The 21,282-nt window shown below is 39.7% G+C and overlaps 2 protein-coding genes across 5 annotated transcripts in view; one reads left to right on the forward strand and one right to left on the reverse strand.

Annotated features, from left to right (window-relative positions):
- The first annotated feature begins 5,958 nt into the window (after window positions 1-5,958).
- On the forward strand, window positions 5,959-7,384 carry RNF183 (ring finger protein 183). The gene has a single exon (XM_051973913.1). The coding sequence runs from the start codon at window positions 6,100-6,102 to the stop codon at window positions 6,670-6,672; it is 573 nt and encodes a 190-aa protein (XP_051829873.1). The 5' UTR covers window positions 5,959-6,099; the 3' UTR covers window positions 6,673-7,384.
- Window positions 7,385-10,268: 2,884 nt separating this feature from the next.
- The window catches only part of PRPF4 (pre-mRNA processing factor 4), a 28,443-nt gene continuing 17,429 nt past the window's right edge, over window positions 10,269-21,282 (reverse strand). For 2 of the 4 annotated variants that reach the window (XM_051980004.1, XM_051980003.1), the window contains exons 7-14: window positions 20,712-20,806; window positions 20,172-20,230; window positions 18,820-18,943; window positions 14,518-14,607; window positions 12,515-12,637; window positions 11,955-12,062; window positions 11,722-11,840; window positions 10,269-11,222 (exon numbers count right to left, since the gene is read on the reverse strand). In XM_051980004.1, the coding sequence (XP_051835964.1) occupies window positions 11,029-11,222; window positions 11,722-11,840; window positions 11,955-12,062; window positions 12,515-12,637; window positions 14,518-14,607; window positions 18,820-18,943; window positions 20,172-20,230; window positions 20,712-20,806 (912 nt within the window). In that variant the 3' untranslated portion in view covers window positions 10,269-11,028. Of the gene's footprint in view, window positions 11,223-11,721; window positions 11,841-11,954; window positions 12,063-12,514; window positions 12,638-14,517; window positions 14,608-18,819; window positions 18,944-20,171; window positions 20,270-20,711; window positions 21,281-21,282 lie in introns of those variants that run through there. The other 2 variants (XM_051980006.1, XM_051980005.1) reach the window with 2 other exon arrangements.

Here is a 21,282-nt window from a genome sequence, read left to right on the forward strand (position 1 = left end):
TCTCTGAGCAGTTCCTAGTGTAAGTATAAAATAATTTGGGGGATGGGATAGGGATTGCCACTAATCGCTAGGAGAAGGGAAGTCTGGGAAAGCCTCATGTAGAAACTGACACAAGCTAAGCCTTTAAAAAACAAAAACAAAAAATCCCAACCCTATGAAGAGAGGAAGTGAGGGCATTTGAGGCTGACCTGGACAGGAGCTGAAATATTGTTTTCAAAGAACAATGAGATGAGTTTGGTTGAATGTAGAATGTGTGAAAATGAATAATACAGAATAAACCCAAAAGATAGATTGTGAAGAGCTTTACATGGCAAACAGAAGGGTTTGTATTTGAGATTAGAGGCAATAGGGAGTCACTGAAAATTTTTGAGCAGGGAATGAGCACTTGAGCCTTCCACGTGTCATCTTTCTTCATATAAGTTTCAGTATATCACAGGTTGGCATAAGAAATTAAATGGGAACTTTTGGGGAGTTTTGTAGAAGCCCCAGACAACGAACAAAACCCAGCAGATGACACAGAAAAAAATCACAAAATTTAAAATGCATAAAATATATGTATAGTATTATAACATATTTTATTTTTTCATACCATAATAATTCAGAATTCTCTGGTATGAAGGGAGTGCCAAAAAAATTTTACACAGATTTTCCAGATCTCAGTGGGCACCACACACCCCTAACCCCCAAGACATGGGAGGGATAACTGTAGATAGAGCTGTGCTAGAGGAATATCACTTTGACAGCTCTGGAGAGAAGGGAGAAAGTCTTAAGATAAGTATACTAATTAGGAGGTTGTTACCATAGTCCAGGTGAGATGATGAGGGTCAGGCTTTAAATGGTAACCATGTGGGTAGAGAAAAGGGTATGGATTTGAAAAACATTGTAAAGATAAAATCAAGAAAAACTGGCAACTTTTTAAAAACATTGAATGTGAAGAATTAAAGATAATACTATGATTAGAAAGCTAAGTGACTGGATGAATGATGATATCTTGAACACAAATTGAGAGGTTAGGAAGGGAGTTGCATTTTTTGGGAAAAGATAATGGGTTCTTTTTCATGTAACCAGACTTCTGCCCTGGTTGGGATTGCTTTCTTGAGGGATAGCCCTCAGATCTGAGGGTCATATTTTAGCTCTATGTAAGAAGAAGGAGATGTGATTCCTTGCTGGCTAAGAGAACATCAAGCACCATTTTGTATACTTGTGTTGGAAGTTTACTGGAAAACATTCAAGAGAAGTACTTGTGGGGAGACTGGTAGAAATAAGCAAATATCTTTGAATAGGAAAATATTTTTTGAATAAAGTTCAAAACCTTTTGGATAAAGCCTCTTGAGCCCCACATGTAGGAAAACCAGACTCCATAATGTTCCTTGAGTTATAGCACTTGCACCCCTGGAGAATAGACATTGCTTGATGAGATCATACCTTCTTTGAATTGAGATTTTAATTCAATCCCAAATGAAAAGCTTATTTACTCTTGTGTATTCTTTGATATATCCTAATCTGTAGAACTTTAATTTGTTTGCTTTTTTTGCTTGGAAAGATACGTTTTTTAATTATTCAGTGATATTCATGATGATTTTTTGTGTAACCACCTTTTTGTGGGAAAGGGTGAAAAACTAAGAGTTTACCCTCCCCTCTTGGGTGGGGTATTGGGGAACTGTTTCTCATTCTGTCCTTTTTGTCCTCAACTTGTGCTCCTAGATTAGAGATATCTGAAGGGTAACAAATATAATTCTATCCCGAAACTCTTCTTGGAAACTAGAGGAAAGATCTTCTAGCCTCAATCCTGTATTTTCTAGATCCTGTATTTTCCCCCATGTAGGCTTCTGGTGCCTCCTCCTCTTTGCAATTGTGGGCCAGATCTCAGATCATAAATATTGCCCATGAGCCATGTTAATAAATATATTAACATGTATGTGTTATATATATGTTACATAGACATATTGAGTTTGAGATTCATTTGGGACATACAGTATCCAATATCCAGTAGACAGTTGGGGATACAAGACTCAACCTTAGGAAAGAGACCAGGGCTAGAAGTGTAGAACCAAACTCAGAATACTTTTTTCCCAGTCATTTCCAGGTTTTACAATAACAAAGCTACTCTAAACACACTTAACTATTCTGCACAAGTTTGAAAATCTTTAATTTCATATGCATAGTATGTCCTTTCTCTGGTTACACAAATGACCACCCCTTAACAACTTCATAGATGATAATTCATAGTTACTGTAACCAATAAATTCATTCCCTTCCTCCCTACACCCTCCCAAAGCATTTATTAAACACTTACTATGGGCCAGATACCATTCTAAGCCCTGAAGATGTAAATATAAGGACAGCAATTTCTCACAGACTAATGAAAAGAAACAGCCTATACAGGGATGTTAGAAGGCACGAGAATTGATGAAGGATATCTCAGGGGGACAATGTGAGAAGTAAGGAGAAAGAGGAAGAGTTTGGAGAGATTTAGAGTGAGAGTGAGGTGAAGTATGGCTGGGGACCTTCCTACAAAGAGTGAATGGTCACAGGGAGGGTGTCACCAGGCAGAAAAGGAAGGAGGACCAGGACCAAAATTTCTCAGAGTAGTGATGTGAGAGTAGTAAGTCAGAGTCAGAGTAGTAAGTGAGAGGAAGAAGGAAGCATCTGGAGAGAGTCCAAGAGAGAACAATGATCCTTTCTAAATATAGAGATGCTGAGCACATAAACACTTTTCAGATGAAGAAATTAAAACCATATATCGTTATAGGAAAAATGATCTATATCACTATTGATTAGATAAATGCAAATTAAAACAACTCTGAGATACCACCTCACACCTCTCAGACTGGCTGAGATGACAGGAAAAGATAATGATGAATGTTGGAGGGGATGTAGGAAAACTGGGTCTCTAATACATTGTTGGTGGAATTGTGAAATGATCCAACCATTCTGGAGAGCAATTTGGAACTATATACAAAGGGTTATATAATTGTGCATATCCTTTGATGCAGCAGTGTCACTACTGGATGTGCATCCCAAAAAAATAATGAAAGAGGGAAAAGGACTCACATGTACAAAAATCTTTGTAGCAGCTCTTTTTGTAGTGGCAAAGAATTGGAAAATGAGTAGATGCCCATTAGTTGGGGAATGGCTGAATAAATTATGGTATATGAAAATCATGGAATATTATTGTTTTATAAGAAGTGATGAACAGGTTGATTTTGGAAAGACCTGGAAAGATTTACACAAACTGATCCTGAGCAAAACAAGCAGAATCAGGATAACATTGTATACAGCAACAGCAAGATTGTGTGATGATCAATCAAGACTTGATTCTTCTCAAAGGTCAAGCATCCAAGGCAATTCTAATAAACTTAGTCTTTTTTCTTTTTTTTTTTGGCTAAGGCAATTGGGGTTAAGTGACTTGCTCAGGGTCACACAGGAAATGTTAAGTGTCTGAGATCAAATTTGAACTCAGGTCCTCCTGAATTCAGGGCTAGTGTTCTATCCACTATGCCACCTCTCTGTCCCCCTAGTAAACTTTGAATAGAAAATACTATTTACATTTAAAGAGAGAACTTTGGAGCCTGAAGGCAAATCATGCTGTGTTCACTTTCTTTATCTTTTCCTTTTTTTTTTTTTTTTTTTATCTCTTATAGCTTTTCCCTTTTGTTCTGATTTTTCTCTCCTAACTTGATTCATAAGGAAATATGTAAAAAATAATAATAATAATGTAAAAAAAATTATGTATAACCAAAAAAATCAAATAAACCATTTACATTCCTATATAGGAAAAAACAAACAAATAAATACAGGGATGGGAATCCTTGGATAGCAAACTATGTGTTTGGACCACAAATCACTCTGACTTACTAGGAACTTTCTGAGCTTGTGCTCCACTTAAAGTATCTTCTTTAATGGTCAGGAACCGATAGTGACCATCCTGGGTCCTTCTATCACTGCTGGAACCCAAGAACACTTCCAGATCTCTATGAAACATCAAAGGAGGATTTTATTGGAAGTGTCTGAGTCCATAGCTTATTTCCCCTCTTTTTTTTTTTTTTTGGATAATATTCACAGGGTTGATTGTTCCATTATTGAAAAATCTTGGAAATAAATACCTGTAATGATCATAGGGGAAAGAGAGCTGCTCTTAAGAATCAAAAAAATTTGGATCCACATCTTGTCTCTGATAGATATTGTCTATGTGATTCATTGCATTACTTCACTTGTGTCCTAAACAACACCCGAGATAATAAATTTTGGTATTTTTTAATCTGAATTTAACAAACACTAAACAAAATGTTCATATTTATTGAGAACAGAAAGTGGGAATTTTATAAGAAATTGGGAACCTCTATTTAAAGTTCTTCTTGTTTTAAAATATATATATATATAATAAACATATAATAAAACTAGGCAGCTAGATGGAACAGTAGATAGAGGCCTGGAATCAAGAAGACCTGAATTTAAATCTTGTCTTCCGCATTTTATCAGATGTGTTCAATTTCCACATCTGTAAAATGAGGATAAAATAGTACCTATCTCCCAGGGTTGTTGTGAGGTGCAAATGAGATAATTGTAAAGTGCTTAGCATATAGTAGGTGCTATAAAAATGTTAGCTATTATTATTGTTGTTATTAACTCATCATATAATCTACTGAAATTATAGACTGCAGAACAATTCTTAACTTCCTGTTGTAGAGGGAGTTTCTCTTACTGTAAGTTCCCCGTAGTGATGAAATCATAGAACCGAACCTTCACACCCCTAAAAGTTCACAGATAGAGCCCACCCCCTAGCTGAGACTAAGAAGCTCAGGTCACTGAGCTGGGCAGAGTCAGAATTTGAATACAGGTCCTGAGACTCCAGAGAGCTTGGGGGGTATTTCCACTACATCAATGCTGCCTTGTCCACTTCTTGTGCCTACTTAGGTTCTGGGACTGCACTGATTTTTTTGATTGTCCTCTGTAAGAAGTCTTCCTGTCCCTGTTTCTGTTTCTCTATTCACTAGCTTGGGGCAGATTTTGTAAAGTTATGGGGACTAGCAAGGCCCAGTAATCTCCCAATTAACTCCCCTAGCTTTGGCTGCTGCTGCGTGAGGAGCTCCCAGCTCTGGATACCTGGGGAAGCTGCTTCCATGGAAACCAGCAGCAGGTTTTACATGTAGAAAGCAACCTCTTGAAGACTAACTGGGGAGGCTACCTGGGATCTAAGGCAGGCAAGGAAAAGCAAGAAGGAAAACACGATCTTCTTGAGGCAATCTACATAGTCCAATTGGACTCTGGACGTTCAGGTGGGGGTTCATATGGGGCAGAATAAAATTTTGGAGAGTGGGAGGGAAAAGGGTGTGTGAAGGGGGGATTGGGGATTCTGGGAAACAAAGGAGGATGAGAGAAAGATGGGGAAGGAGCGAAGACTCGCTGAATGGTAGGAAGTTAGTGGGCTCCGGGGCTCTCATTGGGGAAATAAGGGAGATTTTGAAGAGTTCCTTTTGGTGTTCATAGAAGCTTCCAGACCACAGAAGGACATTTCCCAGATACTGATACCGTCCATTTGTGCTTTTCAGCAAGTATCTTCCCAGTGTTTTCCTCACAGCCTGCACCAAAGGGTGGGGAATACAATCCACTCATGCAGTCTGAACTGAGCCTACTTGGACCCAGTAGAGGTAAGTAACGGACATTTATCCCCAAAGTAAGAAAAACTGGGAGTGAACAGAGAGCCTCATGCCCCTGCGTCCTTATTCCGGGGAGCGGCTGCGGGCGAGCACAGAACTCCGCTTGTCCTCCAAGACCTTGGACAGCTATCGCCTCTATGTGGGTGCAGAGGGCTGAAGCGGCTTATCCAAAGCAGCTCATTAAAGCAGAGTATCCAGGCGCTCGGTTTGCTATTGCCCCTTTCCCACTCGGGAAAATGCAAAAAGGTCTGGTGACGACCTCCCCGTTCCCAGTCCCAGGGGCAGGATTGGAGAATTTGGCCTTTTGGGGGCTGTGATTCTCCACTTTCAAGTTTTTTTCTGAGAGATGGAGAGAATGCAGGTGGTGGATGTTCTTCCAGGAGTGCAGGCTCAGCCTTCTGCCCGGATGGAGCAGCCCATTATGTGCCGGGTCTGAGAGATGGCTGAAAAACCCGGGAACGAGCCTGAGGCGGAGTGCCCGGTCTGCTGGAACTCATTCAATAACACTTTCCGAACCCCCAAGCTACTAGACTGCCGCCACTCCTTCTGCATAGAATGCCTGGCCCACCTGAGCTTGGTGTCCTCCTCGAGGCACCGGCTGCTGTGCCCCCTCTGCCGCCACCCTACGATCCTGGCTTCGGACCGCCCGGTGACGGAGCTGCCCACAGACGCTGCGGTCCTGACCCTGCTGCGCCTGGAGCCCAACCACATCATCCTGGAGGGCCGGCATCTGAGCTTCAAGGATGAGCGCAAGAGCAGGTACTTCCTGCGCCAGCCCAGGGTCTACACCCTCAACTTGGACGTTGAGCCAGAGAGCCAGACCGGCCCAGCCCAGCAGGGGGCAGCGCCCCCTGCCCCTGTGCCCGTCCCTAGCCACTTGTCCCTGCGCGAGTGCTTCCGCAACCCTCAGTTCCGCATCTTTACTTACTTGATGGCCGTCATCCTCAGTGTCGCCATGCTGTTAATCTTCTCCATCTTCTGGACTAAACAGTTCTTCTGGGGTGCAGGATGAGACTTGGACCACGAAGCCAATCAATACAGGGAGTTCTGGGAGGGCCAGACTAACATGGACAGGGTACTCCTGGGGAGAACCCCGATCCCTGCCCAGGACACACCCACACTTTCCAGATGGATGGGGAAGGTGCCGAGCCCAGAACTCCTGCCCTTCTGCAGCGTTGGGTTCAGCCCCAATCCAGAAGGCCGTTGTCTATTTGCTGCGAAGGAGACGTGAGACAGCGGGCTAACAAGGGATCAGGGTGCTATTTTTCCAAGGATGCGGAAATGGGATTCCAATTCTTTGTTGCTGGGGGGCGGGGAGAAGGGAAGGATGAAGAAAGATGTAGGTCCAAAAGTTACTTCAGAAGGCAAATCAATCCTGGTTTCCCTATTATAGAGAAGCCGGCTAGTAGTAAAAGATGGAGGCACCCAGCAGCCTGTATGCTCTACAACTTGGCTTCAGACCCCAAAGTAAGTCACCTTCTCCTTAAGCCCCTCCCAGCTTCAGTCCTAGTTGTTCCAAGTTATTTTCTGATAGATTTCTAAAAATGTGTCAGGCAATAAAGTTATTAAGCACCTACTATATACCAGGCACTTTGCAAAATATTGGGAATACAAAGAGAGTCAACAATCCCTGCCCTCAAGGAGTTTACAATCTAATATGGGAGACAACAACAAATATGTGCAAATAAGTTATGTACAGAATAAATGAGAAATTATTATTAGAAAGAAGGCACTAGAATCAAGAGAGTTGGGAAAGGCTTATCATAAAAGATGGGATTTTAATTGGGAGCAAAACAAAGCTGGGGAAGCCAATAGGTGGGATGAGGATGCATGTAGGAGGAATTATCTAATTCTCTTCTTCTTCTCATTCATTGCCCTAAGCAGACCTTCTGATGACAGCTTTATTTCCTCCCTCCTTCCTTTCCCATCCAAGTGGTTTGTAGGCAATAGAATTAGCTTATTGCTTGGAACCATCTCCCTGGTTGTTTAATATAGGAGAAAATTTGCTATCAAAATATCATGTATCAGGGGCAGCTAGATGGTGCAGTGGATAGAGCACCAGCCCTGAAATCAGGAGGACCTGAGTTCAAATCCAGCTTCAGACACTTAACACATCCTACCTGTGTGACCCTGGGCAAGTCCCCAATTGCCTCAGGGGGAAAAAATGTGTTATATGATCCATGTTACCATATATACCCCAAATAGGAGTCTAAAGAATAAAGAATTTTAGAATAAAGATTCTAAAGAATTTTATAAATGAGGTGTCAAGGTCAGGGCTGCTGGAACAAGTCATTTAATTTTTCCTTCTTGGCAAGATGGCAGGGGATTAAAGAACTAAATGGTATAAGAACAGATTCCTTTGAGTAAGAGATCCTCTAAAGTTTAGAGGTCTAATAGTTTTCACATAAGCTCCTGGATAATCATGGAGGTCCCATATGGAAATTCTGACTTTCCTATATTAAAACTCCAGTTTTGAACCAGTGAAAATGTGTTAGTTGTGAGAATTCCAGGCTATCATTACCAGTCAGGACCTAATTCACTGGCTCCTTGTCCCCACTTGGACTGCCCAGGATGGTGAGAACATTGGGCCTAAGCTTGTTTGACCCAATCTGAATAGAACTATATAGCAATCCCATCAGGATATTTGAGTTTTTCCAAGAGTACTGTTTGTGCAGCCCAGCACTTCATAGAAAAGCTCTTGCCTTTAGTTCCCTTCACTCTCTGATGCTGACATCCCAAAAATATCGATCCTGCTCCTCTCCTGTATATTGATAGATGTAATGTGCCCTCACCCTTCAGCCCACCTCCACATTTCTAGATCATTTAAACAAGAAAACTAGACTTGATGGACACTAGGCTTAAATGGACAGGGAAGCCCCAGAGGTAAAGTGACTTACCTAAGTTCACACAGGTAAAGAAGTCAGCATTCAAACCCAAGGCTTGACTCCAAGTCATCCATCTCTTCACTTCAACACATTGCCTTAACAAACCCCTGTGACCTCAACAGAAAAACCAGGCCCACTGGACTTATAGGCCAAATTTCAGGTTTCCTCTTGGTTGAGTAGAGAAAAAAAAAGTTTTTCCCTTCATGTAACTGGGCAAATTCTTGTTTATCTTGTGAAGATAGCCTATGTCACTCCAAGCCTGTGCCACTGGAGAGAATTGCACCAATCTACAGTCAACAAGCTCCCAGTTGGCTTCTTTTCTTTACTTCTTCACTCTTGGTTTGCAGCCGAGGCACACTCAGTAGTGAGCTCACAATGCTCTAGCAGCTCAGAGGTATGGCTTAAGGCAACAAGAGGCCTAGAGACAGGCAAAGTACACCCCAGGGGATCCCTGAAAGGAAATCTTTCCTCTGCATCATGCCTCACATCAACTAGAGCTCTTTTTCAGTCAAAATAGAACCTAAACCCTTGGGGCAGTTGAAACATCCCCACAACATGGGGAAAGCATGGGCTTCATTTTTTTAAAGGAAGTAAATACAATCTTGAATTTGTATGGCTCTTTAGGTCTTCATCTTTGAGGGCATTAATTTTCCTATCAGCTCTCATCTGATCCTCACAGCATCCCTTAGAGGCAGAAAGGCAGGCAGGCAGGCTTTCTTTGATCAGTTTAGCAAAAGCACAAGTGTGGTCAAAAAAGTTACATGATCTGGCCCGTTGCACAGCTAGTTAGTGGATTTTCTACTACAACACAAAGTGCTGATGACCACAAGCCTCATAATGCTGTTTCCCCCCCCAAAAAAAGTCATTGTCTACCATGAACCTTGTTCATAGGATTGTCTTACCCATTGGCTACTTAAAAAGCAAACTTTTTGTTTGAAGAGCCTGAAGTAGTTGGCCTATGTAAACTATTTGCAAATGGCAAAGCTGAGAGCTCACTGAGGAGCCTCCTAATGCTCACTGGGGACTGGAAGCAGAAAAGTAAAACACTTTTGGAACATTATGAAACAGACAAAATTGCTTTATGGTTGATAGGCAAAGTATTAAGTTTTTGCTGTGCACCAGGTACTACGCTAAAGGGATAAAGGAATTTGGTTAAAAATGAACATTTTACTCAGAAATTACATTCTCAGGCTGCAGGTCACAAAGATTCTTTCTGGAGCGAAATTCGTGGGGGAAAAAAGGATTTTGGGTTCAAAAGGGGAAGGAAATACCAGGTATGATTCTTCCAATACTTCTACAGACAGAATCTTGTTCCCCTCCAAATTCCTGGTAGTTTTGAGATAATTTTGTATTGGTGATTGGGTTGGAGCACAAAAGAGTAAAAAGCAATTGAAGGTTAATGACCTTGACAAGAAAATTAAAGAAGATACCCCTACTGACAATGCACCCAGAACACTCCACCTGTTTCTTTCATTATGCCTTACCTGTAATAGATATCTTAAAAAGCATCTCAGGTAGGGTTGTTTGTTACAATCAATGAAAAGAGCAGCTTTTCAGAAGATCACTGGTGAGAAAAGGATTACATCAAATGACACATTGTAATAACACTTGGAATGAGATATAAAGGTTAAGTGACAGTTCCCTTCTGAGTGTTTGAGTACTACATACAAGAATTAGTTAAATCCTTTTGGTGACCAACATACAGCACAGCACACAAAATACAGAAGGCTCATCTGTTATCTTTTTATTACTATTCACTCCTGACACAAGAGTGAGGGGAACATAAAAGAAATGCCCAGCAGAGGAGCCAAATGAAAACAAGCACAGAAAAGAGAATTTCCAGACAAACTTTTAGTTGTAACTTGCTTCAGCACTCCACATTAATTTAACAGGAATTGACCTCAAAAGTTCCTGGGAAGTTGTTCATAACCTGGTTCATTCTTTAATTCTCAGGGGAAGGATAGTTTCTCTGATGATACCATGGAAGTGTGAAGCAGTGCACACTCACAAACACATCTACACTTGTCAGCTTCCAAGCGAAGTCCAGCCATGTGCTCTTAGGGTCATGTCTAACTACGATTCATGACCATGACCTGGTGGGTCAGGTTTCAGGGGCCATGATGGAGTTTCTATTAAGGGAAGAAAGGCACCATAATCCAGGGGATGTTGAGAAAAGGAAAGGGCACACAAACAGATGATGACCATAAGGGAAGAAATTCACTACAGCATAAGTAAAAAAAAAAAAAAAAAAAAAAAAAAAAAAGTAATGCCAACATGGTCCATCGCAGAGCTCCTTAAAGTGGGAGTGAAATAGCCCAGGATTACTTGGCCTGGCTGCTGTGGGGCAAAACTGCCCCTCCTACACACAGTGAGTGGCAAAGTCGATCACTCCACACTGATCCCCTTCTTCTGACCAAATTGGCAAAAAAGGAAGCACTTGGGACCAGACATCTGAGTCACAGACTCATGTCCATGGACGCAATCTATTCAGCCATCCAAAGTTTGAAGGTCCTATCATAGGAACAGGTGGCTATGAGCTGACCATCCGAAGAAATGTCCAGGCCCATTACTTTCCCCTCATGGCCAGCCAGGGTCTTCAGTGGAGACCAGCCAGGGTGTGTCCAGATCTTGGCTGTGTTGTCATAGGCACCAGTAAGCAAGAAGTTCCCATGGATAGCTAGAGAGAAGCAAGGGAAAAGTCATGACTTAAGACAACTAGAGGACAAAACAAGGTAGAAGTGCCAAATTAAAGCTGGACAACCTGTCTAGAATAGATTTTTTTTGTTTACATATAATAAACATGCTCAGGGAGTGAGCCATGTGTCAGTTCAGAAATCTCAGGACCTGTGTGAGAAATAGATTAACTTCGAGATATAACTACAGAAATGGGTTTTTGTTGTTAGTTCAGAGAAGATATTTAATATTCAAATGAGAGCCTTTATTCTAACCTAGTAACGAAAAGCAATCTGCCACAATTCTACCTAAAATAGGGGAAACAAAGAAAGGTTATAAATTGAGGGAGGGAAACTGTGATTTGCTTCCTCTGCATATTTTACCCCCTTTTTTAGGGTAAGCTGACTGAAGCCTGGCCAGCAGAATAACTTCCAAAGGTAAAGAAAAAGCTATATGTCTTTGTTCTGTCTTCTGGACAGCTGGATCTAAAAAGAAAGGCTTACGCTCAAACTTGACTCCAGTCACCAAGTTCTGGTGAGCAGGGATGGTATAGACACAACGTCGCTGCCTCAGGTCCCACACTTTGCATGTGTTGTCGCCACTGCCAGTTGCAATGTGGTAGCTGTGGTACAGAAAGGGAGGACCCAAGTTAGAGCCCAAAACTTCATCATTTCTGGTTATGTGAATTTTGACCAATACCCCATTTCACCCTCAAAACTCAAGGAGTTTGGTATACCCATTTGGAGAAAAGTTGATCCCATAAATCTCCTTCAGGTGGCCCTCTAGGAACATGATGCATCGACCTGTACGCAGGTCCCATACACGACCAAATGCATCTAATCCCCTATTTAAAAAAACAGATTCGCAATGAACAATTCATTTATGTCAGCTTCCACCTTAAGATCCTAACAATAAAAGGAAAAAGTAAATGATCATTTTTTCTGGTAAGAATAGGTCCAAATAAGAACAGGCTTAGATTTTAGCAAAAGGAAAAGGGATTAAAAGTAGGAAGAAGTCCCTGACAGTTAGGTATAGGAGGCAAATGGATTAATAATTGGTATGGAGAGCAGGATAGGAGGCAAAAAAATTAGAACCAAAAAACAAAGTAAAATTGAATAAAAAAAAAGAGGAATGGACTGATGGAGTCGAATCACTCTGAGGACAATTAAAAAAAGGGTAGGCAACTGTTCAATATTAAAATGTAATTCTATATGAAACAAAGGAAATACAGAATATGATCTTTTTAGTTACTATTAGCAGCTTAGAAGGGTCATGCTTAAGGCCTAGGAATCTTACCCAGTGCCAGCCAAAGAACCATCCTGATGGAAGGCAATGTCATATACACCCATGCTGTGGCCCTCCTGGTGTAGAATCTCTTCCTGGGCCTCCAAGTCCCATAGGCGCCATGAACGGTCGTAGCTAAAAATCAAAAGGAAAAGATTAATACTTAAGAGCCTACTTTGTAAGGCATCATGAAAAGATTAATACTACACCTACAACTGAAGTTGTGCTTCTAAAATTGTTCATGTAAATATCTAAACATAAAGTAACTTTTCTGTATCACTAACAGTTTGGACTTCGATAATCACATAACTATCTGCCTCGAACAGTTTCAATTGTTTGCCATTATGCATGTCATAAAGCTAACACTGCTTCTGAAATTAACTGAGAAATCTTGAAAGGGTTATTAAAGATCAGGGTCCCCAACATGTTGGTCAAGGAGAACAAAGAGACAGAGAATGAAAGATGAGAAAGATGAAGAAACCGCGGTCTTCAAAAAGTTAGTAGTCAATTCTCATCTTAAAATTTCTCAAGAAAAGTTATCAAGAGTTTGCAATCCCAAAACAAATAACTAGATTCTTTATCCTCCTAATTATTTTGATTATATGTCTCTGTTCTACTCCACTCTAAGAAAACCCTACTGAAGAGGATTTTTTGAAAACAGGAGTTCTTAATCTAGACCCTGTGGACTTGTTTTAAAACATTTTGACATCTATATTTCCACATAGATGGTTTTCTTTCTAATGCTAAGTATTTTAATTTATGCATTATAAAACAATATTCTGAGAAAGTGTCCATAGGTTTCACCAGATGGGCAAAAGTCCATGACCCCACAAAAAGGTTAAAAACCCCTTCTCTGTGGTCAAAGGATATGAACAGATAATTCTCAGACGAAGAAATTGAAACTATTTCTAGCCATATGAAAAGATGCTCCAAATCATTATTAATCAGAGAAATGCAAATTAAGACAACTCTGAGATACCACTACACACCTGTCAGACTGGCTAGAATGACAGGGAAAGATAATGCGGAATGTTAGAGGGAATGTGGGAAAACAGGGACACTAATACATTGGTGGTGGAACTGTGAATACATCCAGCCATTCTGGAGAGCAATTTGGAACTATGCTCAAAAAGTTATCAAACTGTACATACCCTTTGATCCAGCAGTGTTACTACTGGGCTTATACCCCAAAGAGATCAAAAAGAAGGGAAAGGGACCTGTATGTGCACGAATGTTTGTGGCAGCCCTGTTTGTAGTGGCCAGAAACTGGAAAGTGAGTAGATGGCCATCAATTGGAGAATGGCTGAATAAATTGTGGTATATGAATATTATGGAATATTATTGTTCGGTAAGAAATGACCCAACAGGATGATTTCAGAAAGGCCTGGAGAAACTTACACGAACTGATGCTGAGTGAAACGAGCAGGGCCAAGAGATCATTATATTACTTCAACAACAATACTATATGACGATCAGTTCTGATGGACCTGGCCATCCTCAGCAATGAGATGAACCAAATCAGTTCCAATGGAGCAGTAATGAACTGAACCAGCTACGCCCAGCGAAAGAACTCTGGGAGATGACTAAGAACCATTACATTGAATTCCCGATATTTTTGCCTGCCAGCATTTTGAATTTCCTTCACAGGCTAATTATATAATATTTCAGAGTCCAATTCTTTTTGTACAGCAAAATAACGGTTTGGTCATGTATACTTATTGTGTATCTAATTTATACTTTAATATATCTAACATCTACTGGTCATCCTGCCATCTAGGGGAGGGGTGGGGGAAAGCAGGGGAAAATTTGGAACAAAAGGTTTGGCAATTGTCAATGCTGTAAAATTACCCATACATATAATTTGTAAATAAAAAGCTATATAAATAAATAAATAAATAGTTTTTTAAAAAAGAAGAAGAAATAAAGAACCCCTTCTCTGAACTCTGATAAAAGACAGATATGTGAAATGGATAATTGATACAGATTTGTCTGAGAACAAGACCAAAAGATCTTACCAGGTGGTGCCCAGAAAACGTCCTGAAGGATGCCACATCACTCTTGCTACACGAACCGAATGGCCTTCAATATCTGCCACAGGCTCATCACTGCAAGAAATCCAAGCAAATCAGAAGGATACAACATAAGTATTTATTCAATATTTATTAGAGCATCCATTCTAGGCCAAAAGCATTGTTCTCACAGTGACCAAGCTGAACTACATCCAAAACAAATGGGTCAGCACTGGGGAGCTAATCAGAACAGCTTTAAATGTTAGGGAAAGGAGAAAACTTAGGGATTACTCAGTTCATTTTTCTTATTTTACGCATGAAACTGAAGTCCAGATAGAAGAAGTGACCAAACTCTCCCAAAATCACAATGTGCACAGCTGATATACCTGGGCTTAGAATATGTCTCCTGGCTCTAAATCTAAAGCTCACGCCATTATCCTAGGCTGTTTGGGTCTTTGCAAGTGACCTGAGACTAAACATTCTTATGGCAACAATGCCATAACTACAAATAACTACAAATGCTCAGGGATTTCTTTGCAAATTTACTTATTTCTGATTTAAGAATGTCCCTACTTTCCTTAACTATTGGAGGGTAAAAGAGCTGGTATGGCAGGACATGGGAAAATCTAAATGAAAAGCACATTTGAATGGCTGCCTCAAGAAAAGCATGGATCCTTTAATAATTAGGTCTCAAGGAACTGTAACATTTGACTATTCCAAACTGAACACTCTGAATTTGAAGTCAGGGATTATTTTGTCTTTGTATTTTCAACATTTTGCACACAGAAGATGCTTAAATGATTTTTACTCAATTGCATTTAGCCCTAAAATTCAGAACATAACCATTTTATATACAACTTTCCCAGAGATAAAAAATGCAAAGACAATTATTAATGTTGTAGAACAAAAAACAAAATAATACAAACTATCTACAATCCAATGAAATATGATATTTATTACTAAGCACATTGTTTGGCACACACAGAAGGCACTTAATATTTATTGAATAATTTACACTCAGCTGTTCACCAATTCACACTTTTAGTCAGGAAAACAAAACATTTCCTAAGATGTTCCCAATGCTTATGCTACCTGGAATTTAGAAAATAATCAGGAGCACTTCAGCCTGATATTAATTCTTTTTGCTTAATCTTCAGAATAATCGTCACATTTCAGCTAATGTGGCTATTCTGACACCACCAGTGTTGGGACACTGGGAAAAATACGCATGTTAGAGGTGAAGGGAAGGCCTGGTTCAACCAAATTAACTGAAAACAAATTATGAATGAGAATTTTTTTCTAAGTCCACAAAGAACAATTAACCCCAAAGCTCAGAGTTTAGTCTCATCTTAGTTGCTATTAAATCTAGCTACCTGGCAACAACAGAAAGACTTGAAACACTAGTGAAAAGGAATAAACATACACCCTAAAGAGAGCAATTAAAATAGGAAACTCTGTCAATGTGTATGCATAAGATTAATCAACTCTCCAGAGGAATAAATTTGCTGCAGCATTACCAAAGCCAATTAAAGCTCTCTAGACTAGTTGGTAAGTCAGTATGGCAGACTGTTATGCCAATTAACTTTTTAAAACATTTTTAATGATATTTTATTTTTCCCCAAATACATGCAAAAATAATTTTCAACATTCACCTTCAGAAAACCTTGTGTTCCAAATTTTTCTCCCTCTCTTCCCTTCTTCTCCCTCCCCAAGACAGCAAGCAATCTAATATTAACTTCAAAAAAACTCATGAGAAGGGAAAGGGACCCTCATAGGAAAAAGTTTGTGGCAGCCCTTTCTGTAGTGTCTAGAAACTGGAAACTGAATGGAGGCCCATCAATTGGAGAATGGCTGAATAAGTTATGGTATATGAATGTTATGGAATATTATTGTTCTGTAAGAAATGACCAGCAGGATGATTTCAGAGGGGCTTGGAGAGACTTACTGATGCTAAGTGAAATGAGCAGAACCAGGAGAGCATTATAGACGGCAACAACAATATTATACGATGATCAATTCTGACAGGTTCTCTTCAACAATGAGATGGTTCAAACCAATTCCAATTGTTCTGTAATGAAGAGAATCAGCTACACCCAGAGAGAGAACTATGGGAAATGAGTGTGGACCACAACATAGCATTTCCACTCTTTCTGTTATTGTGTGCTTATGTTTTTGTTTTCCTTCTCAGTTTTTTTTTCCTTTCTTTCTAGATCTGATTTTTCTTGCACAGCAAGATAACTGTATAAATATGTATACATATATTGGATTTAAGATCTGTTTTTAACATATTTAACACTGTATTGGACTACCTGCCATCTAGGGGAGGGAGTGGGAGGGGGAAGGGAGTGGGGGGAGAGGGAAAAAGTTGGAACAGAAGGTTTTGTAAGGGCCAATGCTGAAAAATTACCTGTGCATATGTTTTGTAAATAAAAAGCTATAATAATAATTTTAAAAAACGCCTGATGATAAGAAGTCTGCACACGTAATTGTATTCAGATATTGGCCAGCCAACACTAGCATCACTTTAGGCAACAGTATGCCAGTTAAAAAGACAACAAAAAAGCCATTTTGTTAGTACTAATAGTGGAAAGTACACTCTCACTAAAGGACTTTGACTCTGAAGAGGCTTTGCTACTTTGGCAATACAGCTGAACCAAAAACCCTTTATCTTCTCTATGGCTATCAGTGCCTTGCCAGAGAAATCATTAGTGGGCCCACTAACTACAGTGGACACCTAATCTGATGCAAAACTACAAAAGTTCACTAGGCTATTGTTTTCTTTAAAAAAGGCATTCTCCTAAGAGTAAACCTGGAACTCAGAGCTTAGTGAGAAAGCTGGGCATGCATTCCTCAATGGAAATAAAGAGTGAATCAAAAGAAAGAATCTTCTACTTCCCTTTCACATCCTAGTTACCATTCTCCGTGGAATACTTGTGGGATTAAATACCAGAGCTTCAGTTGAAAGCTCCTCTTTCAGTCAATCAGAAGTATTTATGTAACAAAAAGGAATCAAATTCAATAAGAATTTATCTTCTGACTTCTATGTACCAGGCAACACTACAAATACATAGACAAAACTTAACAGTCCCCTCCCTAAAGATGCTAATATTTTATTGGGAGAAAACATGTACACAGATAAATGTAAATTATAAACAAAGTAATTTCTGGGGGAAAAGGAAAGATTTAATATGAAGGACAAGTGGTTAGTAAGAGAACAAGGGTTTCTTCCAGAGGACACAATGGAAGTGTAGGGTAAAGTGGAAAAAAGACCCAGGAAGGGCAAAGGTTAATAACTCAGGGAGCTGCAGGGCAGCAGAATGTAATGCCCTTCATAAGAGCAGAGGTATCCCTAAGAAAGAGGAGGAAGAATGGGGTGGAGAATAAAGGGAAGTAGGGGAAAGAGGAAAGAGTCAGTGATGTCCTGGGGGTAAAGGGGGAGACTCTTTACAAAAGGGGTGAGGTCCTGTCTGAGGTACTCAAAGCATAGCCAGAATTCCAATAGACTTGTCATGGAAAAACATCACAAGTCAACAGCATCCAAAGAGAGAACTATGGAGGCTGAATACGGATCAAAGCATAGTGTTTTTTAACTTTTTTTGTTGTTTGGTATTTTTTTCCTTTCTCATGTTTTTTCCCCTTTGGTTCTGACTTGTGTGTGTGTGTGCGCGCACACACATGCACAGCATGACAAATATGGAAATATATTTAAAAGAATTGCACATTTATTTTTTTTTTTAGCAATAGCTTTTTATTTTTCAAAATACATACAATGCAAAAATAGTTTTCAACATTTACCTTTGTAAAACCTTGTATTCTAAAATTTTCTCCTTCTCTTCCCTCTCCCTCTTCTCCAAGACAGTGAGTAATCCAGAGGAGAGGGAGAAAAATTTGGAACACAAAGTTGTGCAAATGTGAATGCTGAAAACTATGTTTGCATGTATTTGAAAAACAAAATACTATTTACAAAAAAAAGTAACAAAACACAACCAGGTCAGGATTCATTCGAATGTTGCAATTGCTTACTCCAAGGAATTGCACTATCTCTCAAAAAAGCCCACTGCACTTAGGGATAGTTCTTCTTGTTAGGCTAAGACATTACTACTCTGTTGTGTGCTACACTGAGAATGGAGATGGAACTAGAGAAGAGATTATGACTTTCGATACCCTAGAGAAACTTTCAATAAAAAAGTAGAGGACAGGGGCTGGTGCTGATCCTTTTCTATGTGGGGACTGCCCCCTCAAAATTTATTTTCTATTTCACAGCACTTAGAGCTGGGAGGGATGTGAAGGATGGCAGACAAAGCTTACCTCTCCAGACTCCAGAGTTTCACAGAGCCATCAGCAGCACAAGAGGCCAGGTTGACATCTTTCTTATCCAGGGAAACAGTGGATTTGGGGTGAAAAACAATTGCTCCAACATTAGTGTTGTGGCCTAAAAGATAAAAATCATAACTAGCACTTTTTTTCCGTAAAATATACCATAATAATTGAAACATATTAAACAAAGGTTTACACAATAATAATGATATAGGCAGATAAACAGAAATGAAAAGTTTGACAGCAAAGATACAAAAAAATTTTTAAATCTATGGAAGTTTTAGTGTTTGTGAACATTAGAATGCGAGAGACTTGGTGAAAATGGGAAAACAAACAAAAGAGAAGAAATGACATGTAAAAAACCATGTTTAAAAAACATGTAAAAAATGTAAAAAAATAATGTAAAAAAACTTCCTTCTAAGAAGTAACCAAAAAAATCAAACTAAAAAAGCATTTACTGAGTATCTGCTTCATGCAAGGTTCTGGCCTGGGCCCTTTTCCCATTTTCCACTGGTGTTCTCATCCACTCCTATGAGTTCAATTCCCACCTCCTTGTAAACAATATCCAGTTAAAATATCACACCTTGATCTCTTTCCAACACTATTTCTTTAGCTACTTCTAGTTGGAAATATCTTGCATTTATTTTCCAGAGGCTTCTCAAATTCATCATGTCCCAAACAGACTTAATTCCCTTCTGTTACCCCCCTCTACATCTTCCTATTTTCATTGCAGAGTCACTCTTGATTCTTCTCTCCAGCCGCTTTCTGAAGAGTATTTAAAGTCCTTCACAGAGTGGCCCTCCAGCCTACTTTACCATTTTCCTGGCTTATTTCACTCCTCTTCAGCCCACTGTGTTCCAGACAAACTAGCCTATCTGCTGTCCCCCAAATTGTGTGTCTATTTTCTGTGTACCTTTGGACTGGCTGTCCCTTTTGCCTGTGACGCACTTGCTGTCTCACCTCAACCTCTTAGATATCTAGGTTCTTTTCAGGATCATCTCAGGAAAAGCCATTTCTGTTCCTCCAAATATTAGTGCTTTTTCTTTCCTCAAGGTAATAATATTTACTTAACTCTGTACATATATCTGATAAAATGTAATATACTAGAGAGAATAAACCACTTTTTTGAATTTGTTTTTGTCTTTATGTTCCCAGGATGCACAGTGCCATGAACCATAGATTCTTAGTAAATATCTATTGAAATTCAATTTAACTGAAGATATTTTCTACCAAAGAAGCAAAAAGAGGGTCGATAAAGACTAAAAAGTGTCTCACTGCTGAACATGAAAAGTAAACTTGGTCTTGGAAAGAGAATATATTCTAAGGAAGAAACTCCAACTTACCTCTTAGGGTATGCAGGAGGCTGCAATCAGGGACAGACCAGAGTTTGCACAGCCCGCTCCTATCAAACATAAAGGAAAGCATCTCAGCCAGGGCTGCTCTAGGAAGGAAAAAGTATCTTGATAACATTAGAAAAGGACAGTCTCTTCCTAACCCCCTCCCCCCAATCTGTGCATAGTGCAGCTAGAAGAAAGGGCAGTTTATCTTTGTAAAAGGAAAAAGGAGCAAGCAGGAATATGTCAAATCTACTCCTATGGCCTCACTGCCTGGATGCTTTCTGTTTGAAGCCTCTATTTAAGCACTGTGATCTTAGAGCAGGCTGCAAATGCTCCATCCTGTGTCTGACAAATGTAATCTAATTAAAAAAAAATCAAAAAAGAAATTAAAATCTACAATATAGTACAGCTCTAGAGCATCAAAGCTTGGGGATAGACAAGAATAGATAAGGAAATGGATGTGAGAAGAGTATATCTAAGTCCTAACACTGCTTTTTAATGAATTGCCCATCCCAAATAAAAATATCCCTATGAAATTAAGCTTACCAACATGCTGTGGCCAGGAGTTTGGAATTGGGACTAAAATGACAATAGGAGATGGGACGATCATCTCCAATCTGGCTGCAGAAGTTATTCAAAGACTGAAAAGAAAATAAATGGCAGTCACTAATCAAACCTCAATTTAAATTGCCAACCTCATCCTCAACCCAATTTGTGACTCAAGCAAGGCTAATTTTTTTTTTTTTTTTTTGCGTAATCTGGCTAGCAGATATCTATATTGATATCTTGTCCATGCTGAGAAAGATCTGAGACATCTCTTGGGATTCAACAGGCTGCTTTCTACAGGCCTGTTCTCTTAGCCATCACTTTGAAGGCTGGGGGAATGTCAATGGGAACAGTTTCAGGCTTGAGAGGGTGGGATTGGTAAACCAAGCAAAAACAGGCTTGTGCTAAGCAGAACACAGCATGTGGCCCTGAAAATTCAGGCCCTTCCTTAGGAAGTAGCAAGCTGAGCATGGGAACTGCTCACCCCTACTTTTCCTTCCCAACAAAAGATTAGGGCAGGAGATAAAGTGGACCGGAAACACTTTCAAGACAATAGCTTGAAGGATATCTC

Source organism: Antechinus flavipes, chromosome 2 (genome assembly GCF_016432865.1).
Source record: "Antechinus flavipes isolate AdamAnt ecotype Samford, QLD, Australia chromosome 2, AdamAnt_v2, whole genome shotgun sequence".
Lineage (NCBI taxonomy): Eukaryota > Metazoa > Chordata > Mammalia > Dasyuromorphia > Dasyuridae > Antechinus > Antechinus flavipes.